This window comes from Rhineura floridana, chromosome 18 (assembly GCF_030035675.1).
Source record: "Rhineura floridana isolate rRhiFlo1 chromosome 18, rRhiFlo1.hap2, whole genome shotgun sequence".
NCBI classification, from domain to species: Eukaryota; Metazoa; Chordata; class Lepidosauria; order Squamata; family Rhineuridae; genus Rhineura; species Rhineura floridana.
Genome location: NC_084497.1, coordinates 8,725,356 through 8,739,464, shown reverse-complemented (window position 1 = coordinate 8,739,464; position 14,109 = coordinate 8,725,356). Strand labels below are relative to the sequence as shown.

Sequence of the window (14,109 nt, the reverse complement as noted above, 5' to 3'; positions counted from 1 at the left end):
TGCCAGCCTCCCATTTATTTATTTCCAACAGACCGCTGTGTGGCACAGATGTTCTCAAAGAAATCCATCGGTAAGAAATCAACCGACACTTTGGAACTCCCTGCCTCTTGACAGGGACTCTTCTCTTTGTGGCACTTGCTGAAAATATTTGTTTAGGCAAGCCTATCCAGACACATAGAAGGATGTTTTAATCTCTTTTTAGCTTACTGATAGTTTTTTATTGTCCTTTGAGTGTGTTTAATATTCCTTTTATTGATAATTTTTTTGGGGGGGTTGGTAAACGCTTTATATGTTTTATTACAATCAAGTGGCCGTCACATAAATCCTGTTAAATGAATATCATTATAAAAATAGCTTACAGTTCAGTAAAGCAATTGATCAGTCAAATATAATAAGCTCCATAAACAGGCCTAATGCAAATTCCTTAAAATGCTTGCTGGAATAGAAAGGTCTTCATCAAGCACCAGAAGTTCAACAGGGAAAGAGCCTGGGCAGGGAGAGTTCTGCAGAATCAGGGCCCACAATACTGAATGCACGGCTCCTGTGGTGGATATGAGTTGTGAGTCTGAGCCATGGGGGTCCAACTAAAGGCTCTTTCCCAAAGATCTTAGTGATCCTATCTGCAACTGGGACGTGGGCCCCAGAAGGGAATGAGGCCCTTGGTTCCCCACCCCTGAACTAAACCAAGAGGGTCTTCAGCTCTGGACTCCCAAAAGTCAATGCCTCACCCTGGAGAAACAAGAACTTTCTCTTCCTCCTCTAGGGATGATGTTCCGGTGAATAATGTGGTGGAGTTGATGCACCAGGTGGCCATTGGAATGAAGTATTTAGAGGAGAAGAATTTTGTCCACCGGGACCTGGCTGCCCGAAACGTTCTGCTGGTCAACCAGCACTATGCCAAGATCAGCGATTTCGGGCTTTCCAAGGCTCTAGCTGCTGACGACAGTTACTACCTGGTGAGCAATGAAGGATAGAATCATAGAATTGTGGAGTTGGAAGGGGCCTATAAGGCCATCCAGTCCAACCCCCTGCTCAATGCAGGAATCCAACTTAAAGCATCTCCGAAAGATGGCTGTCCAGCTGCCTCTTGAATGCCACAAGGGTTGGAGAGCCCACCACCTCCCTCGGTCATCAGTTCCATTGTCATATCACTCTAACAGGAAGTTTTTCCTGATGTTCAGCAGAAATCTGGCTTCCTCCAACTTGAGTCCATTATTCGATGTCCTGCACTCTGGGACAACCGAGAGGAGATCCTGGCCCTCCTCTGTGTGGCAACCTTTCAAGGACTTAGAGTGCTATCCTATCTCCCCTCTTCTCTTGTCAAGGCTAAACTTGAGAAGACTTGGGACCCTGAGAAAACACGAAGGCATTTGAATGCATTGTTCTACTCAAAGTAGACCTATTCAAATGTCTGTTAATTTCAGTGGGTCTAGAAGGCATATAACAACAAAACTCTTGAGTAGGACTACTGTTGAAAACAGCCTATTAACATCTCATTTATGAATCACTCCCTGTGAAGCATCTCAAAGAGAATTCACAACACAGTAAAAATGTAAACAATTGTACGATTAAAAACCGCTCAAACAAATGCACATATAAAAACAATTGAAAACCATTACGTATGTAACAACAGTTTAAAAAGTTACCCATGTGAAAACAGTTTAAAATCTAAAACAGATACCAACTTGGGATAAAAATATCCACTTAGAAGGCTTGCCAAAGCCTTCTACGTACACACAGTAGGGTTGGGATCAGTTGACCAGTGCCAGTTCAAAAGCATTCTGTCAACCTAACAGGCTTGTATCGATTCAATTTTGTTCTTTGTCCGCAAGTCGCTGCTTTTATCCATTCCCCCCCCTTTGGAAAAAAATATTGATATAAATATTGTTGCACGCCTCCTCAATCTCCGAGCGGTGAGATTTCCAGGGGTCCCTGCGCTCATCCAGGGTTTGGTTTCCTTTGGGAAGATGGTCAGCGGAGACTGTGGTGTCTTTATGAAATATGGTTTATTTATTTACACACATTCCAACCTGAGCTTAGGATGGAGGGGTTCAAGGCATCAGCAGTCCAATATCCAGCTTTCTCATCAGTATTACAGGAGGCATCCTATAGCCATGATGCAGAGAGCCAGCCTCTCTGCCTGCCTCCAGTTCCCGGGCATTCTCTAGACTTCTGCTAGCCACCAGGAAGGGGGGGAAGGTTCTCCTGAAGAGTTTTAATGACAAAAGGGTCTTTCTGGCCCATTCACCAGTTGCTGGGCCACTGATAGACCTATTATCTACCTGGCCACTCTATTAGCTTAACAAAAGACTCGTCTGACCAGCAGAGCGAGTTCCTCATTCCAAGGCATAGGATTCCAAATCATACACCACACACAGAGAGGAAGTGGTCACAAGATGGGAAATCAGGAATGCTATGAGTGGAGTTGGATGAATCCCGAGCCGGATCATGCTGATTTGGAGACTTTCGGGACTTGTCCGAGATGATGGGCTCCCTCTGAATCGTTCCAAATTCAGTCTGGTGGTTCATGCAGCCCCTCAATGAATATTTGCAATCGCTCAGGCAAAGTTCCATCCTGACCTGAAATATTTCATACTCCTTCCTGATCAGGGTAACGAGAGTACTGTAGAACTCAGAAACTCTTTCCTGGCCAGGGAGCACCCCATTTGTAGTTCTGGTGTCTTACCCAGAATGCCAGTTTCTGGGAATCACTAGTGGGGAGGGTTGCTGTTGTGCTCAGGTCGTGATTGTGGATGTCTCTTTGGGGCATCCAATTGGCCACTGTGAGAACAAGATGCTGGACTAGATGGGTCTTGGGAAATTCTGATGAGTGCGTTTCCTAGGGATGGGTGAGAAATTTGATTCAGTTCACATTTCAAGTGAAATTGATCAAATCTGCCCTTTCAGAAACAACATAAGAACTGAAACATTCCTCCTTCAAAATTCGCACTTATCTGAATTTTGCAATGTGGTTCTTCAACCAGGCAATGTTTGCAAAAATGCGTATGTGAAGGGAAAGCATGCATAAAAAAGAGTATCTCAGTAAAAAATAACATACAAGAATGCATTACATGAGGAGCAATGGCTTGCAAAAATGTCTGCATTAGTGAAAACCGCCTACAAGAATGTGTGTATTAGGAGATATTTGCACTAAAATGTTGGAGAATTCATGAGGATTTTTTTTTAAAAAAAAAAGCAAATTGCTGCAGACATTTAAGATTGGAAAAAATCAGAAAATGAGCGAAGCAGAGTTGACAGATCCTCCCAGGGTTTGGGTTTCCACGCCACAATTTCATGCTTTGGCCGGGCGAGTTGTTTATTTATTTATTTATTTTTAAAACTTATATACCGCCCGACTAGCAATAGCTCTTTGGGCGGTGAACATAGATACAATAAAATACAATATGGTACAAAAAAAAAATCACAGTCTAAAATCAAATATCACAGTCTAAAACAGCAAAGGCTCAGAATCAAGTTTCAGACATTACAGTACATTAACAAAAATTAAAATTAAAATTAAAATTAAAATGCCTGGGAATAAAGGAAGGTTTTAACCTGGCGCCGAAAGGATGACAGTGTCGGCGCCAGGCGGACCTCCTCAGGGAGACTATTCCACAGTTCGGGGGCCACCACTGAGAAGGCCCTTGATCTTGTCACCACCCTCCGGGCCTCCGTATGAGTCGGAACCCGGAGGAGGGCCTTTGTAGCAGACCGTAGTGTACGAGCCGGTTCATAGCGGGAGAGGCGTTCCAACAGATTGCTTGTGTTTTCTGTTTCCACACCACTTGGATGATCTTGGCATTCTTCATTGCACCCATTTCTGTCTTTCCATGCAGGCTAAGACCACTGGGAAATGGCCCCTGAAGTGGTATGCTCCAGAATGCATCCTCTTCCGGAAGTTCTCTAGCAGGAGTGACGTCTGGAGTTACGGCATCACCATGTGGGAGGCTTTTAGCTACGGACAAAAACCCTACAAGGTGAATGGCACTGAGCTGAGTTACTGGGTATTGCACCCTATGGAATATCATTGGTCAGTGATCCGGAGATGGGAATTTCCCGCTATTGTCCCCGCACAATGGAATGCCTTTCCCTCTGCCGTACATGAAACAGCATCCATCAGCTGGGGCAGGCATTCGATTCAGTTCACATTTCAAGCTGAATCTATCCAATCTGCACTTTCCAAATCAGCATGAGAACCAAAACACACCCATCCTTTGTGATTCATACTTATCTGAATTTTTCAATGCAGTTCACCAACTAAGCAGTGTTTGCAAAAATGCATATGTTAGGGGAAAGTGCATAAAATATGAATATATGAGGGAAAATTTGCGATTCATACTTATCGGAATTTTGCAATGCAATTTGCCAACCAAACAACATTTACAAAAAATGCATATGTTGGGGAAAGTGTGCCACAATGCATTATACTAATGGAGACTAATGAAATCCACTGGATTCCTGGGGGAGTTCCCAGTAGATAAGAGCAGGTGACCCTGTTGAAGCCCTTGTCACGCTGTGGAACAGCGAGGTGTGTCAGACTCTTGACACAGTTGCCCCTGAGCGCCCTCTCCGGCATTGTGGAGCCGGTTTGCACCTTGGTACACCAGTGAGCAAAGGGCAATGAAACAGGCTGGACGACGGCTAGAGTGCAAGTGGTGAAAGACATGCTGTGAGGCTGATCAGGCACGAGTAAAACATCATAACCATGCCTACTGTTTGGTGGTGAGGGTGGCGAAGAAGGCCCACTTCTCTGCCTCCATCGCATCCTCAAATAGCTGTCCAGTGGAGCTTTTCTGTATTGTCAGGTGTCTGTTGACATCAGCTCCAGGAAATGGAGTTTTAGACCCTTTGGAGGCCCACTGTGAATTCTTTGCAAGGCACATTAAGGGTACAGTTGCTCACGTCTGTAGCAGTCTTGATGCCCCATCTACTGTAGTCCCCAATGAGGTTCCAGTGTAATGTCTGCTGCAATTTCATGGGAACTGTTGCAGTTGATGTGGCCTGATGATGTAGACAAGGTGCTTGCAATGATGCGGCCAGTCAACATGTCCTCTCGACCCTTGCCCTTCTTGGCTTATTAAAGCTTGCCGAGGGGTTTTTACCAGGTGGATCCAGGGGGTGGTCAACACATCATTGTGGGAGGGAGTGGCTCCAGCCACTGAAAGAGGCAGTGATCCGACCACTCCTGAAAAAGCCCACCCTGGACCCATTGGTCTGCGACAATTCCCAACAGGTCGCAAATACCCCCTTCTTAGGGAAGGTGATTGAGAGGGTTGTGGTGCAGCAATTGCAGATACTCTTGGATAAAACAGATTATCTTGACCCATTCCAGTTTGAGTTCAGGCATGGTTATGGGACTGAATCGGCCTTGGTTGCCCTGACGGATGACCTTTATCAGGAGGACAAGGAGAGTGCGGCCCTGTTATTCTTACTTGATCTCTCAGTGGCTTTTGATACCAATGACCATGGTATCCTTCTGGGACAACTTGGTGAGATGGGTATTGGAGGCACTGTTTTACAGTGGTTCAGATCCTATCTCCAAAGTCGTTTTCAGATAATAGCATCGGGTGATTGACTTTCGGCCCCTTGGAAGTTGTGCTGTGGGGTGCCGCAGGGTACCATCTTGTCCCCCATGGTGTTTAACATCTATATGAAGCCCTTGGGAATGGTCATCAGGAGATTTGGGGTGAGGTGTCAGCAGTACACTGAAGATACCCAGCTCTATTTTGCTGTAACATCTGAATCGGAAGAGGCCGTGCAAGCCCTGGACCGCTGCCTGAACTCAGTGGGGGGCTGGATGAGGGCCAATAAACTGACACTGAAGACGGAGGCGCTGTGGGTTGGTGGTTCCTGAGTTCAGATAATTGGACAGTTGCCTGCTTTGTCATACTCCCTCTGAAGGAGCAGGTCTGTAGTCTAGGGATCCATCTTTGTTGCTAGAGGCCCAGGTGACCTCAATGGCTAGGAGTGCCTTTTACCAGCTTCGGCTGGTAAGACAGCTGCGGCCGTTTCTGGACCGGGATAGCCTGACCACTGTTGTCCATGCACTGGTAACCTCCAGGCTGGATTACTGTAATGCACTCTATGTGGGGCTGCCCTTGAGGTTGGTCCGGAAGCTGCAGCTGGTGCAAAATGTGGTGGCAAGACTGCTCACTGGGGCAGGGTATCGCCAACATGTCACCCCACTGCTGAAAGAATTGCACCGGCTGCCGATTTGCTACTGGGCCAAGTTCAAGGTTCTAGTTTTGGTGTACAAAGCCCTATACAGCTTGGAACCAGGATACATGAAAGACCGACTTACCCCTTATATTCCCAGTCGATCACTGCGCTCTGCAGGTGAGGGCCTCCTTCAGACACCATCTTATCAGGAGGTCCGTTCTACACAACAAAGGGAGCGGACCTTTAGTGTGGTGGCACCTACTCTGTGGAATTCCCTCCCCTTAAATATTAGGCAGGTGCCAATATCTTTTTGGTGCCTATTGAAAACCTTCCCCTTTCAACAAGCCTTTTAAGTTGACACCATATCCCAGTCTGAATCTGTGTTGGAATTGCTTTTTAATATGTTTTTTAACCTTTTTAAAAAAAAAGATATCTTGAAAGCTTAAAAAAAATGCTTTTAAATATGTTTTGTTTTAATGTATTTTAAAGTCTTTTTATGATGTTTTAATTTGTTTTTAGTGCTTTTGTTTTGCTGGGAGGAAGAGTGGGATATAAATCAAATAATAATAATAATAATAATATGATGATGATGATGATGATGATGATGTTAGGACAAATTCACACTAAAATTCTTGAGGATTTTTATTTTAATTGCAAATTGCTATAGAAATGTGAAGAACTGAAGTGAAGCTTGGAAATATGAGGGACTAAGAGAACCAACATACCCGAAGACACTGTTTTGCTCAGGCTGCCTTTGAGCCATATCATCAGGCCCTGTTCTTATTTGCCTGAAGTCTCTGAATCCCTGTTTTTCATAAAGTTCTTGCATGCATTCAAAGTTTATGTTGCATTTTTCTCTTTATGGTATTGCTTTTACGTTGTTATCCAGCTTTTAAAAAAACATTAAGCAGTTTATAAATGCTAAATAAATACTTACCTCTATTTATAAATGCTAAATGAATACGTGTTAATAAATATATATTAAGCAGTTTATAAATGCTAAATGAATATGTATTTCTCCTAGAAAATGAAAGGACCTGAGGTGATGGCATTCCTTGAGGAAGGGAAGAGGATGGATTGCCCCCTGAAATGTCCTCCGGAGATGTACAAACTGATGCAACAGTGTTGGACTTTCAAGTGAGGCCCTCTTTCAGCTAAATCGAGGTTGAGTTTTGTGGGCTTTGCTGAGTGCCCGAAATCTCCCCCGCCCTCCAAAATCCTGCATGGATGTGGCCCAATATCTCTCAATGATCTGCACCACAGTCGCCTGAGCACTGCCGCAGAGTGTCAACCTCCCCAAATTTGCTACCGTGAACTTTCACGATCCCTGACTCATGAAGACCTCCCATGGTCCCTGGTTCAAGGCACTTGCATGCCTGTCTTCATAAATATCACTCCCCCTCAACCCGTTTCTACAAGTGGTGCGAAGTCTGAAGGGCTGAGGGTGGGTTCCCCTTGGAAGGAGGTCCTTGGAGGCTTCTTGGGGTTTGTAACATCGGTGTTTTATTTACAAATAAACAGCCCCCACTTATTTTCCCTCCCCTCCCAGGTGGGAAGACCGGCCAGATTTTGCTCTGGTGGAAACGCTCATCCGCACCTATTACTACAGCATTGCCGCCAAGACGGAAGAGCAGTCAGAGGAGACGGTGAAAACCACACCTGCTTAGCTCTTACACACACACACTCACACACTGCCACCAAGATGTCCGGCCAACTTCCGCCGTGGTGAATGGGCGACTTTCTGGGCTGCCTTGCAAGTTTCTTACTTGCTGAGAATCTCCTGTGCTTTCTATTCCCCTGGGGCAGTGGAGGCTGGTCTGCTAGGGCGAATGGGGGACCGCCCCACCAACCTCACTCTGCCCTCAGCCAGCCCCTCACCTGGCCAGCCGAGGGGGTGGCCCTGCTCCTCCTCCTCAGTTTCAATGTTGTCTCCTTGTAGACTCTAGCAGGGAGGAGGAGGATGGGGTCAAAACCAGAATGAGTTGGCTCCGCCTCTAATTGGCCCTGGCTCCACCTACTGTTTGGGTGCCATGCCTTCTGCCCCACCAGCCAATGATCTCCAGCCACCAGATCCAGAGTACAAGGCCAGCTCCACATTTTGTGCCCCTCCTCCTCTCTGCAGCAGGCCCAGAGTATCTCCCTTTCCCCACTTGTTTATGTTGTCCCATTATAATTTAATTAAAGAAGCTCACAGGGGAGAGACTGTCCCCCAACCCCTACGAGCCTTACGGACAGGTGGGCGGGGCTACCCGCCTGTCAATCACCCGACGTCACCATGACATCAGAGGAAGCAGTTTTCTTTTGCCCCCATGGTTCAAAAGCCACAAGGACGCCCTCTTTTGCACTCATGTCCTTGTACAGAGACAGTTTATTTCCTGTGTTCAGAAGCCTGAGGTAGGTCAGTCAATTTTACCCCGAAAAGGGATGCTATGATTTGTTGGCTAAAAACAAATATTCGAATAATAGAGTAGGAAGGGAGTGTGGAGGTCATCTAGTCCAACCCACTGCTCCAGGCAGGATCTGCAATGCAGCGGGCAACATACAATCCTAGAATTATACTGTGGGAGGAGAACCTTAAAGGTCATCCAAACTACCTCCTGCTCAGCACAAGGTCTTCTATGCAGGTTGTGACCACAGCACCCCTGAAAAAAGGGCTGCCCACCACCTCTGCTAAAAATGTGATCATGGATGTATTCTTGTCATAGGTGTATTTCCCCCCCATTACAAATATATTTCTGTTACAGGTAAACGTTTGAGCTCTGCATGTAAGTTAAGATCTCGGGTGTTCTTTTTTGTGTGGAGGGGAGACTCTGCTCATCTGTGGCTTTGTAAGAACTCTCGAACGTTAGAAATAAAAAAGATCTTTTAAAACAATCCAGAATACGTTGCCCTGTTGACACAAGGTTGCACTAAAGTTTGCTGGGATGATGAAGCGGTGAGGATCACTGTGCGTTTTGTGGGTGGGGGGACATCGAAGGCTGGCCCGTGAGGGCAAGCTGGGCGGCTGCCTCACCAATCCCACCCTGCTCCCCAGCCGGCTAGCCCAGGGGGTGGCCCTTCCTCCTCAGTCTGAGTGTTGCCCCTGCAGAACTTGGCAAGGGGCAGGAGGCTGGGGGCAAAACCAGAGTGAGTTGGCTCCGCCTCTCACTGGCTCTAGCTCCGCCTACTGGTTTGGCACCCTGCCTTCTGCCCCACCCAGTCCCAAAAGGCACCAGCCTCCACGGGGTGTGTGTGTGAATGTGAGGAGGGTGGAAGGACAACACTGGGGTGGGTGGGTGAAGGGTTCATTGAGCTTTTGCCTCAAGTACAGATAAGTGTGCCTCCCCCATTTAGACATGGGAGGAACTTCTCTTCCTGAGGTTTTGGAACCACGCTTGCCAACCTGAGCTCCTTGGAGGAAAGATGGGATCAGTAGTGTAATGGGAAGTGCAGAAGTGCAGGGTCCATGTTAGTCACAGCCACGTCCTTTCCCTTTTTTCCCCCTGTGGGGCTGAGAATGAGATGCCTTCTCCCACAGCAACATCCGTAGGATGCCATCAGAAAGCATCAAAGGGGAGAGTGTTTGCTACTGAGAAGTGTCTTCTCAGTGGCTGACTCACCTCCTTTCACTCTGATGGGCTCCAATCAGCAGAAAAGGACAAGGAAGCATGGGAGAAGACTCTTCTCAGTGGCTAACACTCCCCTTTCATGCTGATTGCATCACAGGATGTTGGAGACGTAGGGACCCTGCTCCCAAAACAGTAAAGGGTCTAAAATCCCCCAAGACCTAGACGACTATACCCCTGGGTGGGATAGCTATGAAACAAACAAATCATCTGAGCATACACAGGGTGCTGAACCCATCGCTCACTGGGAAAAGGAGAGGGACCCACTGCTCAGTGGTACTTGCAGGGGCCCTGCTTTGAGTGCAAAAGGCCCCAGGTACAATCTTCAGTTAGGGCTGGGAAAGACCCCTGCCTTAAACCCCTGGGGAGCTGCTGCCAGTCAGTGTGGGCAAGAGTTGGGTGAGATGGGCCAGAGCTCTGAGGTCAGGCGAGGCAGCTTCTCATGCTGTTGTTGCTTTTCAATGAATTAAACCAGACCTTTATTAGGAGCTGGTGGTTGGGGCCAGTTTGAAAGCATCCGTGGCCCCCGCAGGCGGGCATCGATTGCTGTTGTTACTGATCCGTTTTTTCAGAACTGTTAATATATTATATAAAAATAATGATATTTTGAAACGAAATGTAGATAAATTAAATATCGATAAAAATGTGAATATTAATATCAATATTTTAGACACCTTTTTTTTTAGCTGTGGAAAATCAGAACATAAAAATAAAAACACCAGAAGAGCCTGGCTGCTGGATCAGGCCAGTGGCCCATCTAGGCCAGCATCCTGTTTATTTATTTATTAAACTTGTAGACCGCCCCATAGCCAAAGCTCTCTGGGCGGCTTACAATAACGACAAACAAATACAATTTAAAATACATCTTTTAAAAACAATTTAAAACACAATTTAAAAATTTTAAACAATATAGAACACATGCTAAAATGCCTGGGAGAAAAGTCTTGACCTGGCGTTGAAAAGATAACAGGCGCACCTCATCAGGGAAATCATTCCATAATTTGGGGGCCACCATTGAGAAGGCCCTCTCCCTTGTTGCCATTCTCCAAGCTTCCCTCAGAGTAGGCACCCAGAGGAGGGCATTTGATCTTGAACGTAGTGTACCAGATGCCTCTTTAGGGAAGCCCATAAGCAGGAATTGAGCACAAGAGCAACTCTCCCCTCCTGTGGCTTCCGGCAACTGGTTTTCAGAAGCATCCTTTCTCCAACTACGGAGGCAGAGCATAGCCATTGTGGCTAGTAGCCATTGGTAGCCTTTTCCTCCATGCATTTGTCTAATCCTCTTTAAAGCCATCCAAGGTGGTGGCCATCGCTGCCCTTTGGGGGAGCGAATTCCGTAGTTTAACTATGCCCTGTGGAAAGAAATACAATCTGCAATGATAGCGAATAAGAAAATTGATAGAAAATTCAGTGCCAAATCCGAATTGGGTGGAATTCTAGCACACCCCTATTCAGAACCATGAGGACCAGAAGCTTATTTTTAGGGGAAGGGCTATAGCTGTGTTGCACCTGTTTTGCATGCAGGAGGTCCCAGATTCGCTTTCCAGCATCTCCAGGTGCCTTTCCTGAAAGGGGGCCCATCTAGTCCATCCTCCTGTTCTCACAGTGGCCAAGCAGAAGTCCCAATGGGAAGCCCACAAGTGGGACCTGAGCGCAAGAGCAACTGTCCCCTCCTGCAGTTTCCAGCAATTGGTATTCAGAGGTAGACTGCCTCTGACAGTGGAGGTTGAACAAAGCCATGGTGGCTTCTAGCCATCAAAAGCCTTATCCTCCGTGGCTAATCCTCATGAAAACAATCAGAAGTGCCGGGCAGCTGGATCAAACCAAAGGCCTTTCTAGTCATACATCCTACTCTTACAATGCCAAGCTGATGCCCTAATGGGAAACCGGCAAACAGGACTTGAGTGCAATAGCCACTCTGCCTGCTTGTCGAGCCCAGCACCTGGTGCTCAAAAGAATACTGCCTCCACCAGTGGAGGTAGAGCCATGACTTATCTTCTCCAAGGACTTCCCAGAACAATGCTTTAAAACCCACAGACGTGGCCCACCTGAGAGGACTTGGCTCGGATGACTCATGGAATTCCATTTTGTCCTTAAGATTCCAAGATTCCGGCCTGCAGCCCATTGTCTCTCGTGGAACATTTCAGAACCTCCAACCAGACAGTAGAAGTGGTGGGATGGACTGACCTGCTTTTTTACCCTGAGCGATGGTTGGAGGAAAGCAATCGCAACCAGGCAAGGCCAATTGCCTAGCTGAAGCAACTTCCCCTAAGGTGCTGATGTGATGTCATAGATCCCTTTGTGACGACAGAGTCCAGCAGAGGGCTCCTGCTTGACACTCTGGTGTTGCAGTTCATTGGTTGATCCTGTGGAAGGGTAAGCTTGGGGCCCATTCAAAATGTCATTCAGGAGTGCCAGGGCAACAAGCCCAGGCCCTTCGCGGACGAAGAGTCCAGCGTCCTCACGATCGAGGAGTCCAGCGTCCTCACAATCAAGGAGCCCAGGGCCAAGGCCAGTCAGCCCAGGACAAGCTAGAACAAGGACCCCGTCCCCAGGATCTGCGATGGAACAATCGCCCACATCTCGGGCATCTTCAAGAGAAAGAGGTTCTACCATGCCTAGGACAAACACTCCAGAGAAAGGGCACTCGGTTGTCAAGACTGGAGCGGTTGTGATAGATACTGGTACCGGAACATGTAAAGCAGGGTTTGCAGGTCAACAAACTCCCCAGTCGGTCATTGGGACGTTGGTTGGACATCCCACTGAAAAGTCCATGAGGACTAGAAGAGACAGGCCAGATACCTTCATTGGGGAGCGAGCACGGTTGGAGCCTGATGTTGATATCATTTTGCCGTTAAGACATGGCATCATCATAGACTGGGACGCAGTCGAAGTTCTGTGGAGGCACCTGTTCTACCATGACCTCAAGGTTTCTCCAGAAGACCATGCGCTCTTAATGTCCGACCTTCCCCTCTGCCCAACCACGAACAGAGAAAAGTTGGTGGAGGTTGTCTTTGAGTCCCTCAACTCACCTGGGATGTATGTGGCATATCAGTCTGTATTGTCAGTGTATGCCCACGGACAAATCAGTGGGTTGGTGGTGGACACAGGTTATGCTACGTCACACACTGTGCCAGTCCATCAAGGGTACAATTTGCCACATGCCACGGAAAGGATGGACATTGCTGGAGCCAACATGACTTCATGTCTGATGGACCTCCTTAAGGACATGGGACATTCTTTCGATGAAAGAATGCTGGACGTCATCGATGACATCAAACAGAAATGCTGTTACGTGGCCATCGATTTTGAGACTGAGTGGAATCGTCCCAAAAGAGAGTATATGGTGGACTACCAGTTGCCCGATGGCCAAATTATCACCTTGGGGAAAGAGAGATTCCAGTGTCCAGAGATATTGTTCAACCCTCCACAAATGTCTGGACTTCGTCTTTTGGGGATCCATGGCATGGCGCTGAGAAGCATAAGTAAAATCCCTGAAGAATCTCGGAAGGAAATGTATGAGAATATAATGTTATGCGGAGGATCGTCCCTCTTCGAGGGATTTGAAAAGAGATTCTTGCATGACGTCATGACCTCCGTGCCAACCAACACAAAAGTGCGAGTCACGGGCATCCAGCTGAGGAAGTACACTGTTTGGACTGGGGGATCCATTCTTGCTTCTCTGAGAAACTTCCAGCCGTGCTGGATTCGAAAGGAGGAATATCACGAATGTGGGCCATACATCGTCCACAAGAAGTGCTACTGAGACGGCCCAGACCTAATCCCCAGGGTAGCTCAGGACTGGGATGGATGGGCAGGAGGAAGGGGGGAACCAAAAAATAAATCAGTTTGCATAGGCTTGCAATATGGCTCGTAGTTATTGACTGGAGAGTAAACTCTGTCCCTGTTCAGGTAGAGTTAGCACAGGTCCTCCAATTTCCCGTTGGATTTGTTGGTACCTAATGTCAAGCCAGCTGAATAACAGGGCAGCAGCCAAAAGTGACAACGCTTCAGTGGCAGCACATTTGATTTGTAAGCAGACGATCCTCTTACGGGACTGACTGCTGGTAAAGTACTTTGCAGGCAGAGGATCCCAGGTTCAATTCCCCAGCATCTGCAGTTTAAAAAAAGATCTCCAGTAGCTGATGATGGGGAACAGCCAGAGCTCAGTGGCTATGCATGCAGAAGGCACAAGGTTCAATCCACGGCATCTCTACGTAGGAATATCCCTTGCCTGAAATCCTGGAGAGGTGCTGCCAGTCAGTGTAGGTGACACTGAGCTAGATGGACCAATGGTATAACTTCCGTATACGGCAGCTTCTCAGGTTCCTGTTTAAAATCAGTG

At 47.2% G+C, this 14,109-nt stretch overlaps 2 protein-coding genes across 3 annotated transcripts in view; both read left to right on the top strand.

Moving 5' to 3' along the window:
* Nucleotides 1–8,994, top strand: part of LOC133372329 (tyrosine-protein kinase ZAP-70) — a 31,641-nt gene extending 22,647 nt beyond the window's left edge. For both annotated transcript variants that reach the window (XM_061600760.1, XM_061600759.1), the window contains exons 10-13: nt 764–956; nt 3,837–3,977; nt 7,184–7,296; nt 7,709–8,994. In XM_061600760.1, the coding sequence (XP_061456744.1) occupies nt 764–956; nt 3,837–3,977; nt 7,184–7,296; nt 7,709–7,826 (565 nt within the window). In that variant the 3' untranslated portion in view covers nt 7,827–8,994. The remainder of the gene's footprint in view (nt 1–763; nt 957–3,836; nt 3,978–7,183; nt 7,297–7,708) is intronic.
* A 3,384-nt stretch (nt 8,995–12,378) lies between these two features.
* Nucleotides 12,379–13,530, top strand: ACTL9 (actin like 9). The gene has a single exon (XM_061601855.1). It carries the CDS (start codon nt 12,379–12,381, stop codon nt 13,528–13,530), a length of 1,152 nt encoding a protein of 383 aa, XP_061457839.1.
* The last annotated feature ends 579 nt before the right edge of the window (nt 13,531–14,109 follow it).

Coding starts and splice junctions, on each gene's coding strand:
- ACTL9 (XM_061601855.1), top strand. CDS start 12,379: ATGCCTAGGACAAACACTCCAGAGAAAGGGCACTCGGTTGTCAAGACT.